Source organism: Protopterus annectens, chromosome 4.part0 (assembly GCF_019279795.1).
Source record: "Protopterus annectens isolate FY-2018-M chromosome 4.part0, PAN1.0, whole genome shotgun sequence".
In the NCBI taxonomy this organism is placed as follows: domain Eukaryota; kingdom Metazoa; phylum Chordata; order Ceratodontiformes; family Protopteridae; genus Protopterus; species Protopterus annectens.
The window spans coordinates 784,479,064-784,502,214 of record NC_056733.1 but is presented as its reverse complement, the minus strand read 5'-3'; the positions used below and the strand labels follow the sequence as shown (position 1 = coordinate 784,502,214).

The 23,151-nt window shown below is 40.8% G+C and overlaps 1 protein-coding gene across 4 annotated transcripts in view; it reads left to right on the top strand.

Annotated features, from left to right (window-relative positions):
- Window positions 1–23,151, top strand: part of TOP3B (DNA topoisomerase III beta) — a 1,356,925-nt gene that overhangs the window by 791,606 nt on the left and 542,168 nt on the right. For all 4 annotated transcript variants that reach the window (XM_044068737.1, XM_044068738.1, XM_044068739.1 and 1 more), the window contains one exon: window positions 22,105–22,278. In XM_044068737.1, the coding sequence (XP_043924672.1) occupies window positions 22,105–22,278 (174 nt within the window). The remainder of the gene's footprint in view (window positions 1–22,104; window positions 22,279–23,151) is intronic.

Below are 23,151 nucleotides of genomic sequence, written 5' to 3'. Positions count from 1 at the left end.
CCCTCGGCTTTGATGATCAAGGCTTTAGAGGAAGTGCTCTCCCTTCCTGCTGTATGGGCTTCACTTAAGCGCTCAGCTCCACCCATCAACCATTGAAAGCCCTTGGGTCCTGATCTGTTTATTCCATCGAGCCTTGAGGCAGTCCATTTCCAGGATTCTCATTTATCTTCCAAGTCCTCACCTGAGCACCCCACCTCACAAGTACCCCAAAAGCATATGTACAAGAGGAAATGGATGGACTCCCCACAGAATCTCTCACTGAAGATACCAATTTTGATGAAGGGCAAGGGTTCCCCAGGTCACCCCTTGAGGATGTTTCATTCAGGGAAATCCTAGAACTTTTGAGGCAGAAAGGTGGTTGATTCTCTGAAGCCCCATCCCAAGAAGAGTCTGTGTCCCCCAAGGCCTTCAAGTCCAGCCTTACTATGTCTTGGGTGGTCCATCCTGCGGATGAAATGGTCGATCTGTTCTCAAAGCGGGCATGGGAGGAACCAGATGTGGCTGAACTGATACCACACAAACCAGAAACATTTCTTGCATCTTCAAGACACCCTTTGTAAATGCCCTTTTTCATGTTTCAAGTCTCTTCACACCAAAAGTCAAGGACACAATTTTTAGGAGTGAGAAAGACAGGAAAACCCTACCTGCTGTTGGAATTTAGTTTTCTGTGCCCCCATGGCACTTTTCCAAGAACCACAAGGGTCACAAGAAACTGTAGTTCCAGGTGTCCCAAGGATTTTCCTCTGACAATCCTGCAGGGTACTCTGGGTGCAAAACATTATCTGCAGAGGCTATTCACTTCCCTTCCTTTGCCCCACCCCCCTCCATCATCAAGGAAATGTCTGGATGTTCCACCGTCTTAAAGAATAGCACCTGCCATAGAAACAAAAAAGCTGCTGGACAAACAAGTCATCCAGGATATCCTGCCAGACCAACACAGATCTGGAACTCTACAAAGTTAAATCTACAAAAGCAAGTGAAAAAGATTTCCTGTGTGGGCCTCTTAGCGGTATCTGCACCCCTCTTTGGCTCCTCTTCCTGCTGTTTGGGATTTCCTAGCCTCTGTTTTTTATGATGGAGCTAGATTTTCTACTATTAAGGTCTGGCTGGCTGTGATTTCTTATTTTCATATAGGAGAAAATCATTCGTCTATAGCATCCCTTAGATTGTCCTAGGCATTTTTAAGGGGTGCTTTTCTTCTAAGACCTTCCCTCAGGGATCCCACTCTGCCCTGGTACATGGATGTTTTGCTTCAGGCCTTAATCTATCATCCATTTGGACTGGCTGCCATGCCAGATATCAGGCTTCTTACTTGAAAAACATTAATTTGGGTGGCAGCCACATCAGCTAGGATAGTATCTGAACTACAAGCCGTCTTGCAAACCTCCATATCTTATTTTTCACAAGTATCTTTACAGACAAGCCAATCTTGTTTTCCAGAAGTGGCAACAAACTTCACTAAACCAGTCCATCTTCAAGTTTTCTTCTCTAATTTTTCCAATAAAGGGGAGTATGTGGTACACTTGCTGGATGTGCATAGTCAGCTCCACTTCTATTTTCATAATACCAAGCTTATTGTGAAGTCTGTTCAACTGTTTATCTCCTCCTCCAAAGCCAAATTGAGACAAGGCATCTGCAAAGGTTACCAAGATGGCTGTCTGACTGATATCTCTCATGTGTATAAGGAGAAGAGCTTTACCTTGCCTAGACCCATCAAAGCCCATACAACCAGGTCTGTGTCCACTTCCACTGCTTTCTTTTCAAGAACATCTGTTGATAATATTTCTGTGGCTACCACCTGGTCAAATATTCATACTTTTCATTTCTCACTACAAGTTTGACTTGCTTTCCAGAAATAGAGCTGCTTTCTGTTCAGCTGTCCTCTGGAATATCCTTTCATGAGACCACCCTATAGATCTCGACCTAGGGACTCTGACCCATCCGTTGAGTAACGGATGGAAGAGATGACATCAGTTACAAAAGTTATGTATGTACCATAACGATAGAGCTGTGTTGTGTGCTTCTTTCCTTCCTCAACTTCCTTCCCTCCTCCCCCTTCCATAAATGAGAAGTTTATTTATTTCCTGGTTTTCAGGTATGGGCTGTCCATGGTCTTTTTCACATGCTCCTTAAGCTCCAGATGAGAATGAAAGTGAATGGTTATGTCCAGGATTTGGTTGTTAGAGATGAATTTTCACTCTGAGGAATTATGGGCAAACTCAATCTGAGATAATGTTGGGGATAGGAAGGAAGTATGGTAGAGAGAGGACTCTGAGCTTTGGATCGTAAGTCTAGAGTGGCCAAAGTCGAATACGAAGACCTATCTGTTGAGGAAGCAGACAACACAGATCTAGAAGTAGATAACTTTTTCTTTTTTTTTTTTTTTTTTTTTTGCTGTTTTGTTATGCTCACCACAGTCAGCCAATTCCATGCAGGATTACAGCTCATTCAATATGAACATTAGCTTCTTCAGCAAGTTTCTGGAAAGGGATGCACTCTAGAAGTATTCAAGAGGCAGCAACATGGTCCTTTGTACATATGCTTACAAAGGATTCCTTTCCATGCAGACTTTGCGTTGCTGGGACCATACTGCAGGTACTGTTTGTGTGTTAGGTACTGGCCTTCCCCTTCTTTCCCTACTCCTTTTTAAGATATGGTAACCTACCCATATAGCTTGGGCTACTGCAACAGTGATACATTTCTGAACATTGTACAGTTGTATAAGTTAACTAACCATAACAGTAAATGTTCCAGTGGATCACTATTGAAGTAGTTGTCCCTTCCTCCCGTCCCCTTTTTTCTGCTATTCCTCCTGTGTGTTGCCAGAGTAGTGATATTTTCAACTTTCTGGATATAGTTCTAGTTATGGTTCTGTTATGTTGGTTTCCTAGCACAGGCTGCCAGGGGTCTGTACTCCTTACATAAAAAATGCTATGAATGTTTTAACTCTCCACCCAACTTTTATATGGAATGCCGCACACGCTCCTGGCAGGTGATGCACATGGTAGGAGCTCAAAGCTTTGAGAACCTGGCTGAGGTGAGGAGATTGAATCCATGTTGTTTAGGCTGCTGCACTGGTGACGGAACATCTACTGTTATGGCAAGTTAACTTATACAAATGTAATTTAGGCCTCCTTGGAAGTACTTTAATATTGTATGACTTGCTACTTTATTTAGTACTGTTTTTTATGTCCTGCCTCAGGCTTTTAATGCTCCTTTAGCTTTCCATAACAGGATTGTTGGCATCACTTCTGGTGGTGGTGGTGGTGGGGGGGGAATGGGGGGCACAGGCTGTACAGATTCATTCTTTGTCGCCACACTCCATCTAGTGGCCATGGAGCAGGACACATGCTCTCTGCTGGAAATAATCTGGTTTGACTGTGGTCTGTGTCATCCCACAGACATTATGAATTCATGTGGCTGTATTCCTATTACAGTGCCTACTGTTATAAAGAATGTACTTAAACAAATGTATTCCATATGTGTTTTTGCAAGGGTGTTTGTGTTGTACATGTCTGGTTTGATTTCTTTCACACTGCGAAAAGCTGATGTTAATTGGTCTCGTTCTATTAGTTTGCAATGAAAATTCTTCTATTTATTTTGTTATACAACCACTAGTGTTAATTATAAGCATATTAAATCATCTCTGTCATATGACAAGAAAATACAGTGTGTTTATATGGCTGCTTTGAAACCCACTAGACCTTAATGTTTCTGGTTTTGTGACGATGTGACAGAGTTTGGCCCTCCCCTCCATTAATTGTTTCTGACCCATTTTATATCACACAGACTGGCTTTCTGTGACTTAAAAAGTCAGTCTGATTTGCTTCCCCTTCCATTCATGTCATTTCCTCATGGACTTTAAAGGCACTATGGAATGGTCTATTCACCATCTGGCTGTGGAGGCTAATCACAGTGTGCCAAAAAATCAGCACTTATTCCAGAGAGCTGGGAACTCTTAAGAATGCATTTTCTTGTTCTTTGGGGAGAGGAAAGCATCAGCTATAGTATCAAAATGGGTAAGATGGCTTCTAATTTTTCTACTGTGCCTGCTGTTGATCACCTCTTCCTGTTCTGGCTGGCCATCATCAAGGCAGTAACAGGGCTTTCTACTCCTTATTCTGTCACCTATTTGTATAGTATCTACAGAAGTAGGGACTATAGTAGTGAAGTATTTTGCACATGTGTGCTTCCACGCACATCACCATTACTTGCCAATACCTTGCATGCAGCTGATACAGACCATTCCCTGGTATCAGCCTTTCAGTTGATCAAGCAAATTCCTTACACCAAGAGTGAGCTAGCTGGTGTCGGCCACTCATTCCTACCCTCCCTGAATGATTAGCCCTTTTCCTACTTCTGTAATTCTGAGTCATGTGAGTTTATAGAGTTACTTTCTCTGTTTCTTGGCACCAGAGCTGCTAATCCCATCCTGGTCTAGCGGCATTGTCATTTTTTGTGATTCCATCTGTATATGTAGAGGTCATACCAGGGACATTGCTTAATGGATGTTTTCCACTATTTTATTCTGAAGTGTTTGCAGTCGGGGGAATGCATACCATTCACTAGTGTACACAGGACATTACATACCACACTAAGAGAGTTTGCCTATGCATAAGCCTGACATTTCTTTTCTGCTGCTCATACATTTTGGATATCATATTTGCCCTTTTTTGTATTTAAAGAAAAGTTCCTACTTTTGATATCCAAAATGTTTAAGCCATAAAATGTTCATGTGGGCAGCATATCACAAGCCAAGTCCCACATTGGTATTGTCTTTAAAACTTTGGCACAGAACATATGTACCCTTCAGCCTGGACACACAAAGGTGCAAGAGAGAGAAGCTGTTGGCCTGCCTTCTTCTCCTAGAATGGTAGAGACTGAGGCTGCCTAGTGAGGTGATCAGTGAAAAGTTCCAAAGCAGCTCTGAGGCTATGTAGAATTATGAGAAGGTAAAGGAAGTGGAAGGCAGTCATCAGTCACTCACTGTAAGAGAAAAGTGCACCCCTGAAATGTCCTCATAATCCCCATGTCAGTTCCTGACCCTTGTCCAGTAGGAACTTTCTTTTGCACCTCTCTTCTGTTTCGGCAGATGACAGAGGGCCTGGGAGTGGTGCATATCCCCCAACTACCTTAGTGGATGCATACCAGATTGTGATCACCAGCTGAAGTATGTTCATGATCAACTGCTGTCAATGAGTCAGAACCAAGAGCATTTCTTCCTAAGCCTCACTCCATGGTCATTAGGGCTCAGTAACCCAGACTGAGGAGGAACCACTCAATCCATCCTGTGGTGTTGCTTTTTGGTCAGCCTCTTGACATACATTTGCTTCATATCCTACAGTATCTGGTCTTGTAGGTGTGAGAGTATACTCTTGGTGGAATTGGCCTGATGCTACTGGCTTGCACACTGCAATGGAAAATGCAGATCACACACACATTGGTTGTAATTGAGCACTTCCAGTCTCAAGCTAAGTGGCCGTGGCATTCTCCATCATTCTTGCTTTCTTGGGAGGATTCAGAAGTCCCACATCTCTGAGGTAAATAGGGGCGGTGAGACATCTCCACCCCCCCCCCCCCATAGCCATGCCAGATGGCCACCTACTTTGGAAAAAAAAAACCTCATCCCATAAAAGTCACCATGGACTGGTCTGTGGTCCAAATAACCCCCACCACCACCAGTTTCTGAATAAATATCTGGGAAGAAGGAGGAGCCTTGGGTTGTCTCCGGTGGAGCCTGTCATCAAGAACACCATAAATGCAGCATGGAAGCACCTGCACATATTGCTTTTTAAACTCCCAGAAAACCTGATGCTTCCTGCAAAGACACCAGTTAATTGGTGTGAGATCCTGATCAGCCATCCTAGAGTGGACTCTTATGTGACATTTTTTTTCACTCTAGCACAAGTCCTAGAACCAGAGCATCTTCCCACCTTGCCTCATTAAAAGGAGTGTGAAGCTTGGTAGAGTGGGCAAGAAGCTGTTTTTCTTTGCCATATTGAAGCTTATTTATTTATTTGACATTTGTTTACCGGGTTAGTCCAGCTGGGCCACAGCTCTTTTTCAGTGGAGACCCAGGGAGAAAAGCTCCACAGACATTTCTACAAAGCTGTTTGAGCATATGCACAGAATACATACACACACAATGTGAAATGGAGTTTACAGTAATAAACAGATACAAAATGATTAATAGTAACAACTGGTAGAATACAGTGTAAAATTTATATTATTCATTGTTGGTTCAAAAATATTTTTTTGTTCATCATTGTGTGTTTAGATAAGTAGCTTCTGAAAAAGGGAAATGAGAGAAAAATAGTCAAGAGGAGGAGAGAGGAGTAGTTAAAGTGAGGGAGAAAGGTGTCAGGCAAGGAGGGAGAGAGTAAAAGTCAGTCGGGGGGAAGACTACATTGACATAGCCAAATATTGCTAAGATGTTTTTTTTAAAGCTTATGTCTCTCATTTGGATGTCTTGTGTGTCCAGATTCCAGTCCTGCTTTGAGGGATGGACCCTAGGAAAGCTTTCAGTCCTTTCTGTGTCTGAGCCCAAAGAGGACCATTCCATGATGAAGGCAGTATGTGATTTGCCATACTTTTAATTGTGCTGTTGCAACTAGCACAGCAGGCTCTGTTCTGTGTCTGCAAAGGAAAGCATGGCATACGTTGTGTTCCCTCAAGGAAGAGTTCAGGCAAGCTATCCTGAATATCCTGGTGATTGATAATGATGTGGTTTTAGATTCTGCGGTCCCTTACTGTGCAGCAAACTCTCCCTTCTGGTAAAACCAAGGAAGTTGGCCCCAAGGTTCAGATGACAATCAGCTCCTCCTCAGGTTATGACATTCAGTTTAGATTTCTTGATCATACTTGATTTCCTGGCCAGGGTGTCAGAACTGATAGAAACTCCAAAAAAAGTTTTCCACCTACCAGTAGTAGTCTGAAAATGTTCTTCATTTGGACAGAGAGGTATCATGTGCCATCTCAGTCAGATTCCTACTTATCTTAGATACCCATATGTTTTTGGCTTCTATTAAGATGATGTGTCAACTGTTTCTGCTCTTTATACCAGATAGAGAGATGGTTTGTGGTCCGGCATCAACTGTAGTAATCTACATGACTATGGGAGAGCCAAAGATATAATATTTTGAAGGATAAATAATGAGGTGAGAAAGTGGCATGGTCTCAACTTGTAACACTTGAAGCCTGGCTGTGAGGAGCAGCCCTGCTGTCCATAGGAGAGGGTCAGCTGAAGGGAAGCAAGGAGGAATTGACTTGACAATAGCCATTCCTCCTCTTTGATAGTTGTAGATGGTTATTATTAAATATCTACATTTGCTTAAGCCTTGTTACTCACTCCATGTATGAATGATTTCTTGGTATTGAAGTTGTAGTGTTTTTCTCAGTGGTCCGAAATGGCAGCATTCTTGAGAAGGTGCAAGATAGGCTTTTTATTGTTGTCTAATGATTGCACTTCCTGTAAAATACAGGGCATTAGAGTGAGATTATTAAAGTAAGGAGGCAAAGGCCTCCATATGAGGGTTACAGAAGACTTTTCCCAGTACAGGAATGTTTCTTTTTAATGGTGGTACATTTACTCAAATACTGTACAGCCACACGTGCTTATGTTTTGTAGATTTGTGTCATTTAAACTTTAAGTGCAACCATTTATTTTGCTGAGCAGTTCTTATTTGAAACATCTCAAAGAGGGGGTCTGTATTAGAAGACCGAATGTTTAAGTGATCGAACACCTAAACATCAATGTTCTAATATCGAAAGCAAAAAATCGTGAACGGCCAGTTTAATGCAGGGAAAGATTTCCCATGGCCATTCGCCGGAGTTTATTTCCTTACTGTTGAGCATTCTCGGAGTTGGTATATTTAGTTAGGGGATGTGGAGGGCACAGCCCCCCACTTAATTTAGATGTAAAGTAATTTTGTGTTGTGGCCGATGGACATGTTTCCCTGGGACATTCGACATTGTGCGGTTCGATATTAGAAGATCGATGTTTAGGTGTTCGATCACCTAAGCTTTAGGTCTTCTAATATAGATCCTCAGGGAGTAGCAGCAGCTCCTGTAGTTGCTGGGAGTCAGACCCTGATGATAAGACAGGCATGGCAGAGTCACAAACCAGTGTTCCTCCTGGGGGACTGGATACGCTAAACAAAAAAAAAATGGTACCCTAGTTTTGTCCTATGGGAGCATGCTGCTCCTTACACCTTGGCGCTATCATCTCTTATGGAGAATGAATGATGAGGCAGAAAGGGACAATTTACTGTGAAGTCAGCAGCTTGGAGGACTACAGGGTAGGTGGGAGGGTTTGAAAAATGTAAAAGTTCAATTTAAAGGAGAAGGACATCTTTGAAGAATCTGACACTGGAGTTGAGTAGCTCTTCTGTTAAGTTCTTGACAACACACTTAAATGCAGACTTTTGTCACGTGCAGTTTGCTTACAAGTATTAGTTACTGTTAATATAACAGAGAGAGTGGTGCTGCTTTGTGATTCAGTATTTAACCATCTCCTGCTCTCAAAGTGCTCTGGGGGCTGCTTCATCTGATATTTATTTTATTTTATTTTTTTATTTTACATTTGTTTACCGGGAAAATCCGACTGGACACAGGTCCATTTTCAGCGGAGGCCTGGGGAGAAAAGCTCCAAACATTAATACAGTTAAAGGAGATAAAACAGTCTCATATAAGGAAACATAGTACAATACATGTTAAAAATACATTAAAGATACATTACAGTTGAGCACAGGTAGGCATGGGGAGAAAAGCTTCCAACTCTACTACAGTTCCAAGGAAACCGAAATAATACCAAAGAAGAAAACAGAGCCATACGTGTTAAGAATATGTTTGAGTATAGATAGCAGAGAGTAACAATGTCTAAATTTCTGGTAGTAAGCTAATACCCATGTAAATATTTTTACAAGTGGGACTTGGGGAGCAGCCTTTTGATCCTTAGCAGAATTCTAGCAACAGTGCAGTGGTGTGGCATAGCCTGAGGAGTAACATGAACAATGCCAGTTATTATTGTAGTGGGTTTTGAGAAGTTTTTTAAATCGGGAAGTAGAGGTGGTGCAAGTTAAGTGGCTTGAAAGTGAATTCCAGGTTCTGGCAATGGAGCAGGCAAAGGGAGATTTACCAGCATCATTTTTATGTTTGATGACATTTATGTGGTTCTGAAAGCTAGATCTTAAGGTTCTAGTGGTGGTGTAGGGGTGAATTAGCTTCTGAAGTGCAAGGGTTTTGTTGGGAAAGTAGTAGAGCTTGTGAGCCTTTGAGAGTTAGTTGAGTAGGAGTAGTCGGGGTAACTCAAGCTAGTTAAGTTGCTTGAGGGCAAGACAGTGATGGGATCTATGAGAAGCATCGGTAGCTAGACAGTGATGGGATCTATGAGAAGCATCATTAGCTAGATAGTGATGGGATCTATGAGAAGCATCGGTAGCTAGACAGTGATGGGATCTTTGAGAAGCATCGGTAGCTAGACAGTGATGGGATCTATGAGAAGCATCGGTAGCAAGACAGTGATGGGATCTATGAGAAGCATTGGTAGCTAGACAGTGATGGGATCTATGAGATGCATTGGTAGCTAGACAGTGATGGGATCTATGAGAAGCATCGGTAGCTAGACAGTGATGGGATCTATGAGAAGCATCGGTAGCTAGACAGTGATGGGATCTATGAGAAGCAACGGTAGCTAGACAGTGATGGGATCTATGAGAAGCATCGGGCTGGACAGACAGTGAGGATCTATGAGGAAGCATCGAGCTAGACAGTGATGGGATCTGTGAGAAGCATTGGTAGCTAGACAGTGATGGGATCTGTGGATCTATGGGAAGCATCGGTAGCTAGACAGTGATGGGATCTAGATGGGATCTATGAGAAGCATCGAGCTTAGACTGTGATGGATGCAGGCTTAGCATCGTTAGCTAGACTGATGGGATCTATGAGAAGCATCGACAGTGATGGGATCTATGAGAAGCATCGCAGCTGGACAGTGATGGGATCTATGAGAAGCATTGGCAGCTAGACAGTGATGGGATCTATGAGAAGCATGCTAGACAGTGATGGGATCTATGAGAAGCATCAGTAGCTAGACGATGATGGGGGATCTATGAAGAAGCATCAGTAGCTAGACAGTGATGGGATCTGTGAGAAACATCGATGGGATCTGTGAGAAGCATCGGTAGCTAGACAGTGATGGGATCTGTGAGAAGACAGTGATGGGATCTGTGAGAAGCATCGGTAGCTAGACAGTGATGGGATCTGTGAGAAGCATTGGTAGCTAGGCAGTGATGGAATCTGTGAGAAGCATCGGTAGCTAGGCAGTGATGGGATCTATGAGAAGCATCGGTAGCTAGACAGTGATGGGATCTATGAGAAGCATCTGTAGCTTAGACAGTGATGGGATCTATGAGAAGCATCAGTAGCTAGACAGTGATGGGATCTATGAGAAGCATCGGTAGCAAACTTGACAATCTTGTTGTAGTAGGATTTAAATTTTCTTAGTTCAGTGTGGCGAAGGTTAGTTAAGATAGGGGAGGCATAAAGGAGAATGGATAAGAGGTGAGTTCATGCTAAGGTAGCTTTGGTAGGTTTAGTGATTAACTGTCTGTTCCTGTATAGGAGATTGAGCTTTTTGTTAATTTTCTTAATTGTTTTGGCTATGTGTAAGTCAAATTCTAGATTATTATCAATTTCAACGCCTAATAGTTTTGTGTGTGTTGTTGGGATGATTTGTATGTTATCTTTAGATGTTATGGTAAAGTCATTATTCAGTGCAGATCATCTACTAGGGCTAAAGAGAATGAAGGTGGGGAGGCACATATAATAGTGGTATCATCTGCATATTGCAGTACTGAGGCAGAGAGTGCGGATGAAGCTATCTGGTTAGTAAACAGTGAGAATAGCAAAGGCCCTAGTTTGGACCCTTGTGGGACACCTATGCCTACAGGTAGTAGGGGGGACAGTTGTTCTTGCCATAGAACAGCCTGCTGACGATTTGATAAGTAGTTGTTGAACCAGGATATGGTGGAAGAGCTTATGTTAAGGGAAGATAGTGTTTCTAGAAGCATACTATGGTTCACCATATCAAAGGCTTTGGATAAGTCTAAAAATATTGGGGATACAAATAGTCCATTATTTCTAGGAGGCACTGCATTAGTTGGGAATGAACTACTCTCTAATATTTTTGATTTTACATTCTGATATTGACCTGTTTATAAGAATAAACACTGCATAGGCTATAGCTTCAGCTGTTATTTGCAGGTAGATTGTCAGCTGCTAGAGTGGTTGGTTTTAGTTTTCTGAGGAGTTTCACAGTTGTATTAGTGGGGACTGGGTCCAGGGAAAATTGAGGAGGAGGACTGTTTCAGTAAAGAATTTGTTAAATTATTTATAGTGGCCCAGAAATTTTGATGGTTGTGAGCATATTTTTCTTGTATGGTTATATGGTAATTAGTTTTGTCATGTTTTGTTAGTTTTTAGCGTCTGTCTCAAGGTAGTGGTTTTTGTTTGTGGAATTTTACCCAGGCTTTGTCCCTTTCTTTCATTATGGTTTTAGTATCTTTTGTTAGTCATGGGGCATAGTTAGCTTTGATTCTAATGGTTCTGGGGGGTGCATGGCAGTTTAGTATTTCAAGGAAGGTTGAGTTGAAGTACTGCATGGCATCATCTAGAGGTAGTTGTCTTAAGAGAGTCCAGTTGCAGCATTTTAGTGAGTTGATTAGTTCATTAGCTCTGAAGGTCTTTTTATTATGTACTACTCTGAGGATGGGTTGTTTGTTGTGGTCATCAGACTGTCAGGAAGACAGCCTGATTGTTGAGCCAATGTGTGGGGTCTGATAGCAGAATCCAGTCAAGATGGACTGGAGGTTGACATCCAGTTTAGTAGGCTTTCAGTGATAGTATTATATTACCTATATATCCATATCACCTGCAATAATTATTTGTTTGTTTTGGGAATTGCACTTGTTCAATCGTGAGGTGGTTTTGGAGTAGTATTGCAACACTGCCTCCTTTTTCACCAGGTCTATTTTATTGTGGTGTTCAGGTTTGAGCCAAGTTTCATTTAGGACCACGACTTCTGGTTTGTATAGAGCTAGTAGGTATATATGTTTTCTTTTTAACAATCATTTACTCAATTGCTACCTTGCATTAAACCACACTCCTCCTCCTCGTTATCATTATTCTGCATTAGTATTCCATCCAAGTACATTTATTTCTGTCATTTGCTTCTTCCTTTTTCCACGCATCTCATAAACATTTAACATCTTTATAAAACATGTCATTTTTAAAAGGTGACATAGGTGTACTTAATAATAAAAATGAAAGCAGACCATAACATTTCCGTTGTTGCTTTTATGCCTTGTACATATTTTTTTCTTCAATTTCCATTCATTCCAGTCTTACATAAATTGCTCAAGTTCTGCCTCCCAGTAAAACCATACTCCTACTGAACATTATTTTGCACGGACTTTCCCATAAAAAAACATTTGTATGTAATTTGCTCCTGCCCTTTTCTAAAGATCCCACCCCCAGTTCTTTTTACCTGCTTTACAATAGTCAGTACTTCAATTACAGTTGGTTTAGATTTTAATTTCCATTTTCTAGCAATTGCTTTTTTAGTAGCCAGTAGTATACCTCTCAACTGTCCAGATTTTTGCCAGATATTTTTAGCTCGATTTTCATAAAATTGTGTTTGTCTGGCAAATTAGTGGCAAATCATTAAATATTGAAGATAGAAATTAATGAAAAACATTTGAGTTTCAGGTTTTATACCCTTCATAAAATTAATGCTAATCCAAAACCTACTATTCTATCAACTTTCCAAGTTTATAAGACACACATTTATTTATGGCTTTGTCCAGATTTCTTGCTGTAAGAGTTGAGCGGTGTGTAGAATTAAACTAAGTAAGGTCTTACTGTGTCTAGGCAGTTCAGATCCCATATTCCAGCTCAAAAGGACAATTTCCTTAGTTACAACCATATGATTCCTCAACATTTCTGACCAAATACTCTTTTGGGAATGTCAGCATTTGCTGTCTACCTGAGAAAAAATTAAAATACCTGAGCAAACACTTATAAACAAAGGTCCTAAACTGTCTGATCTATAGATATCCTCCCATTGTTCCTTTGCAAATTGCTTTTCCAGTCTCTCTTCCCTCTTTTCTAACCTACAATATTTTGTATGCTCTATTAATTGTCTCCCACTTTTTCTTTGTGTACACTCTGATACCATTCGCTGGTAGAGGAGGCAGTCTCTAACCAGCAGTCCAAACTCAAACTTTTGCTTGGCCTCAACCCACTCTTTTGCTTCCTCAACTAAACTTAATTATTTGTTTATTTCTCCTGTAAATTCCAACTCTGTCTTGTCTATTTGTCTAACCCTACTTGCAGTCGTCCCTTTCTGCAAAATCTCCTTTCTTCATTCCTATATTAGCTCAGCTCATAAAATCAAAAGCCACCACAAACTACAAAAACCGTAAACCACTAATAAAAATGCATTTTATTAGCTCATACAATACTTTCTGCTGCTTTATAACTATAATGTTCTGTATGGCTGCCATTATTCTCATTAAGGACCTGCATCCCATTTCTGCTGTCTCCTTGTCTCTTGAACTTCACCCCTATTTCGTCTTCATCCCTACCAGTTTGATTTATAACCTTCTGTTTGTGTTTTGTATGTGAGCCGTAACTGCATAGTTCTAAAGTATCTCTTCATGCCAGGTAATCCTAAACCACCTTGTTTTATGGGGAGGGTCAATTTATCCAACTTACTTCCTGTGATAATCCGCGGTGGTGCAGCAATAGCATTGTTGCCTCATAGCAAGAGGATCTCCCGTTCGATTCTCGGCTGGAGTGAGTGGAGTGCCTTCTGTGTGGAGTCTGCATGGTCCTCCCCGCGGTTGGATGGGGGTTTGAAAGACATGCGTAAATGGGCATGCCATGAAAATCTGCTGCCAATCATTAGTGGACCAGAGATCCAAGACAAACAACAACTTCCTGTCATATTCCCCTCAAAATAAATTTCTTCACCTTTATTAATCATCCACAACTTCTCTAGTTAATAAAGTTATGCCTGACCTGTATGTAAAACTAAAGAGACTAAAAAAAAAAAATCATTCCTTGTATCTTACTTGTCCATATATCCATGTTAAAGAGCTTCCAGTTTCTCAGTTGTATTATTTGTTTAGTCTCTGCCCACATATACTTGGCTACCATAACAGATTTCTTTGTAATCCATACACATAAATGCTTCATCTTATTATGTCCCAATAAATATGGACAAACCAGTTCATGCATGGGTACATTGATTAATGCTTTAGCCTTTGTTTAATCTTCATTAGTTTTATAATCCAATAAGACTTGAAACTGATGTAAAATGTCATTTTCTGCAAGTAGAAATCAATATAATCTATAAATAAATATGAGAGTCCCTTATTTTCTATGACTGTGGCTATGAACGTAAAGCAAATAACAAGGGGGAAAGAAGGGCACCCCTTCCTGGTTTTTGTATTCAAAGCTTTCTGAAGAGGAACCCACGCACCTTAATTCTCGTCTCTGGCCCTTCATTTATCCTCCTGTTTTATTCTGTCAGGGAAAACAAATGCTACCATTGGCTTTCTTAAAAAAATCTGTTGAATAATTTCGATTTGTCAAGACCCACTAGCAATAGCGGTATTTTCTTATATTCTGCTTCCCTCTATATCATCATTTCTCTGTCATTGTTGTCACATGTTTACCTCTCTCCACAAATGAAATTTGGTCTTATCCATCAGCTTTGGCAACATGTTTTGTTATTCCTTTAGCTAGAATAGATATAAACAATTTTTAATCATGATCTAAAATTGAAATGGGTCTATATGAATCTGAGTCTGAATGGTATTTACTGTCTTTGGGTAATACAGCCACCACAGCATTCTTCCAATGTACTTGTACACCCCCACCCCAGACCTTTTTAAAGTACTGCTAAACAAAATATTCCAGATCTTTATCACATTTGTTTCCCAACTTCCACATTAATACCATCTGTTCTTGGAGACATCCTTGTTGATTGATTATTCTTCCTTGTTTTTATCTCATCCCTTCCTATCCTAGTTATTAATTATTGAGAGTTATCGTCCTCTAACTTCGTCATAATTATGTCTTCCATAAATGTTTTCATGTGTGCCTTCTCTCAATTTCCACTTTCCTCTGCTTTTTACAAATCTTCATAACATTCCTGGAATATCTCTATTACCTCTATGGCCGCCTGCTTTCTTTTGCATAATGTCATTGTGAACCTTTCTAAACGGATGCATATTATCCAAACACTCCCTTATTTTCACCTTCAGCGCTTTGCAGTTACTTTCCTCTTGCTCTGAGACTTTCATCTTATTCTGCAGTACATTAATGTTTATCAGCCCTTCTAGTTAACCCCTATTCTTTCCCATATCTTGTTCCCTCTTATGTCTGCCAGGTTTTAAACTCAGATTTCTTTTGATCTTATTTACTAGCTATCCCTTTTAAAGAAGTTTCCACATTCCCTAATAACTCCTGAATCATATTAATAAGCAAGTAGGGAAGCATTGTCTCAGTTTTACTTCATTACCTTGTATCTTTGTCTTAGGATCTGAAATAGTTATTTTAAATAGCCATGCTCCTGTGAAGTATAGTTTATATCTATTCTAACCCAGTTGTTATACCTTTGTGAGTAATACAGAAATTCTGTCCAAGTTCCTAGTACTGAATTCACACCTTCTATATTAAGTATTCTGATGTATTTCTTCAGCATTGTACCCTCTTTTGTTATATTTTTCCTTCCAGTTCCACCAGATGCATCTTCACTATTGCAAATCAGGTTCCAGTCCCCATCCATAAGTAGCATTCCCTGTTAAAAGCTTATTATTTCTCTCAAAATTATCCTAAGCTTTATAATAGCAGTTCTAGATGGAATGTAAATACTTTGCAATTAAATTCTCTTCCCCTTCCAGATAACATTTACCAACATTATATTTTTATTTAATATTTATTGCTAAACTATAGATGTTATGTTGTCCTATCTCGGCTTCATTCTTACAATGATGGGTTCGGAGCCGATTCTCGGCTCCGACTCGGCCGAATACATTAGCTGTGAAAGTCTCAAACCTGGCTTGTGACAAGAAGGTATCTCACAATACACTGATGCAATTCCCCAGATCTCATTTGTCGCTTTACGAGGTTAGATGCGCTCATATTGACCGTGGCTAAGTTGTGACAAATTTTCTCTTATTTTTCCTGTAAACTGTTATATTTGCTAGTAAATAGCGTATCTTCTAATTATATTTAATTTGTTGTGCATTTTATTGCATTACTGGTAGATAGTGATAGTTTTATCCCCTTTGGCATGGCTTTTGCCGTCACCTTGTAGGCTTACTGGTATCCCTTGGTAGTGGTTGTTGTTTCTGTCAAGTTTTTCAGTAGCTCGTTTAAGTTAGAGAGCTGTTTGTCCGTTTAAGTTAGAGGGCTTGTAGTTAATTGTTGTCTTGTCTAGAAAATAGGACCATTTAAGTTAGAGGCCCTATTTTTTCTCCCTGGTTGTCATAGTTACTGTTCAGTGTAGCTTTAGCTGTTCAATAGCAAAATTTTTCTTATTGTTATTGTTGTTGTTGCAGTCGTACCTTAACCATGTCTAAAGACCCAAAAGAGAGAGAACATAAGCCTTCAGGCTTAAAAGAAATGCCAGAAGTGCTCACAAAAAATGTCCATCACTGATGGACGTTATATGTGTTTATTGCCTTAGTGCTATTCACCTACAAGAAGACTGCACTTTTTGTCACTCTTTCAGTGCAAGAGTACTTCATGAAAGGAGAAACAAACTGATTATGAAAAGGTTCTTAAAGCCAAGTTTTGAAGAAGCTATCCATAGTTCTTCCTCTAAAAAGGAAAAGTCTCAAAAAAGACATTCACCTGCATCTTTGGCTCAGTCCCTTCATTGTTCATGGAGCACATCTGCTCCGACTCTGTCGGTGCGCCTTGGAGAGTCTGGGTTCTCGGCCCTGATCCTCTTCTGTGCCGATTCTACCACTGTGCCTTCCTCTGTCTCCTGATGAGTGTGTCTTCCCATTCAGCACCACAGAAGGATACTAGTACTCTTCCCCCTAAGGCACTGGCTACTGTCTCAGCACCACCCATTCCACAGGATAGCAGAGATCTCCAAGGCCTCCCCAGAATATCCTTCTGAGGCGACTACAGAAGAAAGAATTTTGCAAGAGGAAGCGTGAGAGACCCAGATGAGTCTGTCACTTCTGACACTGACCACAATGAGTCAAAGGGTTCCCATGGTCATCCTCTGATGATATCTCATTTGCAGATATTCTAGAGATCCTGAAGCAGAGAGGCAGCTGGCAGACCACCATCCCTTCTGATGAGGAGTCAGTGTACCTAAAGGCTTTTGGATCTCAACCTTCAGCCTCCTGGGTGTTTCTGCCTTTCGATGAGCTAATGGACCTGGTTAGTCAAAAGGTGTGGGAGTCAACTGACACTATGAAGCCAGTCCCTCTGAGGCCAAACAAATTCTTGTCAGCTCCTTCGGGAAAGGATTTTGCCACCAAGAAGGAACTTTCAGAGACTTCCTCATCTGTTCATCCTCTGAATAAAGACTCTTGAATGATGGACAGATACAGGAAGTGTGTCTTTTCGTCAGCAACATTCTCACTGAAAACTCTGAACTACCTATCCCACTTTACAAGGCTACAAAGAGATCTCCTGAAAGAGCTAGGAGATACTCTACAAGGTTCATTAGCTGCAGGAGTGAATGAGAAGGTCTCCTCCCAGCTGTCTACTGCCCATTTTACATGTCAACTCCATGGCTCATATCCTATGCAGCAGATGTTCTGGAGTTTCCTTGATGGTTCCTCACTCTTTGGACCCAAAATAAAAGACACTCTGACATGGTGTGAGCAGGAAGGGAAAACTCTCTCTGTCATTGGAGTACATCTTTCTGTACCTTCAAGACCTTATCGTAAAGACCAGAAGAGTGGATAAATGTGGTTCAAAAGATCCCAGAGTGTTTTCCAGGATCCATGGGGTTAATCCTTCCCCAGGGGCAGAGGGGGAGGCAATAACAGTAGACGTTGCCCCAGAGGCAGAGGGGGACCGCAAAACCAGGGTGACCGTGATTCATTTCGCGGACGCCCTTATCAGCGCTCCTGAAAGGAGGCCCAACTGATCTACTTTGGAGGCAGTCAGTGAACATTTATCCATGTACCCAGAAGCCTGGCATGATATCACAAGAGACAAATGGGTACTAAAAATAATATCCAGGGGATGCTCCATCCCATTTTCCAATCCTGTTCCACAGACCAGAACAATCCCAGATGTTCCACCCAATCTAAGGGAGCAAGCAACCATAGAGATTCAAAAGTTGCTGCACAAAAGAGTCAAGTCCCCGCAGACCAAATAGGATTCTTTTTGGTGCCAAAAAGAACAGGGGACTGGGGCCCATATTAGACCTAAGCAAATTAAATGAATCTGTCAAAAAGTCAAAGTTCCAAATGGTGACACTGCAGTCTATACTTACCTTTTTAGGGAAAGACAATTGGATGTACTCGATAGACCTTCAAGATGCTTACTACCACATAAAAATGGATAGGGCATCAAGAAGGTACTTAAGTTTCCGGCTGGGAGCCAGTCATTACCAGTTCCGAGCTCTGCCCTTTGGTCTCACTACAGCTCCCAGCGTGTTCACCAAATGCATGGCAGTAGTCACGGCTCACCTGAGGCATCTAGGATTCCGAGTGTTTCCCTGTCTAGATGACTGGCTCCTATCTGCCACCACCAAGCATCTACTCCAACAAGCCAGGGATCTAACTTTGTTACATTTACATTTTTTGTTACATTTGGACATTTGTAATCAGCTGGGTATTACAGTCAATTTTCAAAAATCTGCCTTGTTGCCTTGTCAACATACTAGATTTATAGGTGCAGATCTAGACATCTCCTCTATGGTAGCATGTCTTCCAACAGAAAGAGTTGTAGCATTTAGGCATCAGATACTTCACTTCCTTCCCAAGACCAAAGTGAAAGCAAAGATAATTCTAAGATTACTAGGAACAATGGATTGCATGATTACACTGGTCCCTCTTGCCAGAATGTACATGAGGATCCTTCAATGGCTGTTCTTCTCCCAATGGTCACTTCAAGAGCTTCCAATGTCTCACCTGATCAGATTAACGGAGTCATGCAAGAAAGACTTAAGATGGTGGATACACTCCACTCGTGACCATAAGGAGACCATTTGTTTCACATCATCTGATAGCTACAGTGACCATGGACGCTTCCCAGATAGGATGGGAGGGGTCATTATCTGGGAAGAACAGTCCAAGTTACATGGCAAGAACATGAGGCTCACTTGCATATAAATGTCCTAGAGATGAGAACAGTGCGTCTTGTGTTGCAAGCACTTCATGACTCTCTCTCCCTCTAGGGTGGTTTGGTACATAAGCAGGGGGGAACCACATCTTACCCCCTTTGTCGAGAGGCCCTAAGAGTTTGGCAATGGGCAGTTTCTTCCTAGTGCTTTCTTATAGCAACACACATTCCGGGGAAGTCCAACGTGATAGTGGGCAAGCTGAGCAGAGCAATCTTAATGCCTCACGAGTGGTCTCTCAATCAGAATGTAGCAGAAATGATTTTCCGAACATGGGGTCAGCCTTGCCGCCATCTCTTTGCCACTCTCATGAATGCCAAGTGCAGCAAGTACTTTACCTTAATCTCCCCTCCGGGGAAGACACCAAGAGACACACTTGGTCACGATTGACCCTTGGGACTGAAGCAGGATAATTCTCATTGCTCCTTTCTGGCCTTGGCCTCATCTTCAGGAGAAGCCTTGGACTCTGGACCTAGTGCCAGATCTGCTGACTCATATGTCAGGGGAGCTTCATCCTTCTCTCCACACCCTACAATTGACAGCTTGGCTGCTGCTCCACTTCCCAATTTAGTCAGGCTTCACAATTTCACTCCTGCAGTCAAACATATCTTAATGTCCTCTCATAAAGCTTCCACTAGAAAACTGTATTCTAGCAAATGGAAAAGGTTTTCCTTTTGGGCTCAAAAGAGGAACATTGATCCTTTTTCTGCAACTATCCATTCTATTTTAGAATGTTTGGCTGAACACCTGCAATATCAAATTTCCACATTGGTGATCTCTCTCTCTCTTTAATGTCACACAGGCTGCAGGCCTTCTTAAAGGTGTACTGTCTCATCTCACATCTCACGTTACTATCTTTTGAGCCCCCCACCTTTTCAGACCTCTGGAAGACCTTATTTCTGGTGGCTATGACTTCTGCTAGAAGACTATCAGCAACTTGTATTACTTTAATTCATACCTCAAATCACAGAGATTTACCTTTCAAAGTGAAAGCTCATTCCGCCAGAGCAATGGCTACGTCATCTGCCTTTCAAGCCAGAATTCCCATGGATAATATCTGTGCAGCAGCTACTTGGACCACTCCACATACTTTTATCACGCTTTACAAAATGGATTTGGTCTCCAGGGACACGGTTTCCTTTGGTTCCATGGAGCTTAAAGGTGTAAGGTGCTAGGGACGCTGTCCCTTCATTGTAAGAATGAAGGCGGGATAGGACAACATAACATAAAGAAGTTATGTACTCACCATACCGTTCCATGTTTGTTGTCCATCTTGCCGTTCATTGTTTTGAACCCTCTCTCCTTCCCCCTGCCAAAGACTCCTTGTGGACCTGGTGGATGTTTTATTACTTTCAGGAGTTCTTTGTTTCAGTTTGTTTCTCCTTCTATTAGGTATAGTATATATTTATGTATATATATATATATATATATATATATATATATATATATATATATATATATATATCTATATATATATATATGTGTGTGTGTGTGTGTGTGTATATATATATATATATATATATATATATATATATATATATATATATATATATGTGTGTGTGTATAGTGTACATATTCAGTAGTAGCAGCAAACTAGGTCTAGGGAATTGCACCACTGCATTGTGGGATACCTTCTTGTCACGAGCCAGGTTTGAGACTTTCAGCTATGTTTTCGTCCGAGTCGAAGCCGAGAATTGTCTCCGAACCCATCATTGTAAGAATGAACAGCGAGATGGACAACAAACATGGAACGTTATCTTTTTAATGATTTCTCAGCCTTTGCATTTTTGTTAAGTGTCTCAGCTGTCTTGACTGCTGGACCAAGTGCAATTAAAACAACATAATGTGTATGTGGTGTCAGTTCAGTGGTAAATATCGAAGACTTAGCTAATAATACCCAGCAAATAATGTACAGACCAGAATATAGAACCATCCAGAATATTCCAAGTCTGGCGTAAATATGGGGAGTATATAAAAGTTTTTCGGCTTTTCCCGGTTAGGGGTCTCCACAGCGGAACTCCGGTCCGCTAATGATTGGCAGTGGATTTTTACAGTGCCGAAGTTGCCAGCCTGACGCCCAACCTTCAAGAAAGGCACACAAATATGAGGAGTATATGTTCTGGAGAAATGTGCAGTATTGCTGATCTGACAAGCCCTAGCATCACCAGGGCTTTATAGATGTCACTGTGAAAGATAACAAATGTGTGTTAAAGTTAGGAAAGCACTACCTTTAAAATGTTTCTATAAAGGGCCATATTTAGTGAATACTGAAGTTGTGCATCTAGTTGCTCAAGATGGATCATTGGTTTGTATACTATTACTCCTTAATTGTAGCTAGTGAGAGAATATATCAAAAAATTATTAAACGTGCGCCCATGTTTTGTAACCTTTTCAGAAATTCTCATTTTTTAAAAAGAACTGTTAAATGAAATAGTGGTTATGTTGTGTTTACTGCTGGGATGTGTGAAGTGGCAATGTTTACTTCCCTGTTTATTACCAAATGTTTGGACAAAGAAACCACTTATTTGTCACTTTTCACTTGGAACAAAAGTTGAATGTGTGATGCAGCACTAGATAGCAATGCAAGCAGTTTCTAAAAGTATTAGTAACAAGTCATGAGTGACCCTGGCTCTAGCAGATGGCAACTACTGTCAAATTGTAAACATTATTTTTTATGGTCAGTCTTGGCAGTTTGCCTGATTAAAGGTCTCTTTCCACAGGTTACACTGAAGTGATGCCATGGCAGAGCATTCCTTTAGAAGAGAATCTTCCAACTTGTGAGAGGGGAGACGTTTTTCAGCTGGATGAAGTGAAATTATTGGAGAAGCAGACCAATCCACCTGATTATTTGACTGAGGCAGAGCTCATTTCTTTAATGGAGAAGCATGGGATAGGTAAGGAGTATCATAGAAAAGAAACAACACCTCCCGGTTTATGTGATGTTACTAGCTGATATGCAGAGGTTGAAAATAATGTTGTGTGGCCTTATAAAGTCTGATTTACATTGAGAAAACCGTAAATAGATGTGGAAGTGATACAGAATCACTGTAAGGAAGGAGTTTACTGAGTTCTGTACTCAAGTGATCTGTAGTTCTTTAGAAACTAGTTTTAGGAAACAGTTTTGTCGCTTTCTTTGTAAAATATTTTTTTCTTTTATATTTCACATATAATCATTATTTAGCAGCTTTTGCAAACGTCTGTGGGAAATATTTGTATTATGAGGATTTAATTACTGGCGTAACAATTTTACCATATTCAGTATTTTCTTGCTGTAATCAGCTGTAGTTGATTAAGGCAGATATTCTTCATGTCATTCCCACTTTGCAAGCACTAAAGCAAACATCACGGCTGTCTCAGTCATTGAAGATGTAAAAGAGATTCGGTGGATTGTTGGCTAATCAGTGATCCATGTTATTTCAGAGCATGCATAAAGAAGTTGCAATGACTGTGCATAACTTCAGCTGTAATGTAAAAACAAAGTAATAGTATTTTTGGAAGGAAGCAAGACTCCTTCCCTTACAGTGCTCTGTCTGTATATATACTTACTGAGATTGTGCAGCCTTGGGGGTGAGGAGAAACGTTTTACCTCTACAGTTCCACAACCTTGCTAGTTTTAAAGGCTGTACTTTGGCCTAATGTGGAAGCTGATTAGAAAGTATTATCTGTTCACATTTTAAGTACAGATGGTGTGGTCATATCCAGAACACCCAGATGGAGTAAATCAAACAAATCAAACATTTTTGTCTTTCCTTTCCATTCAGTCTTCA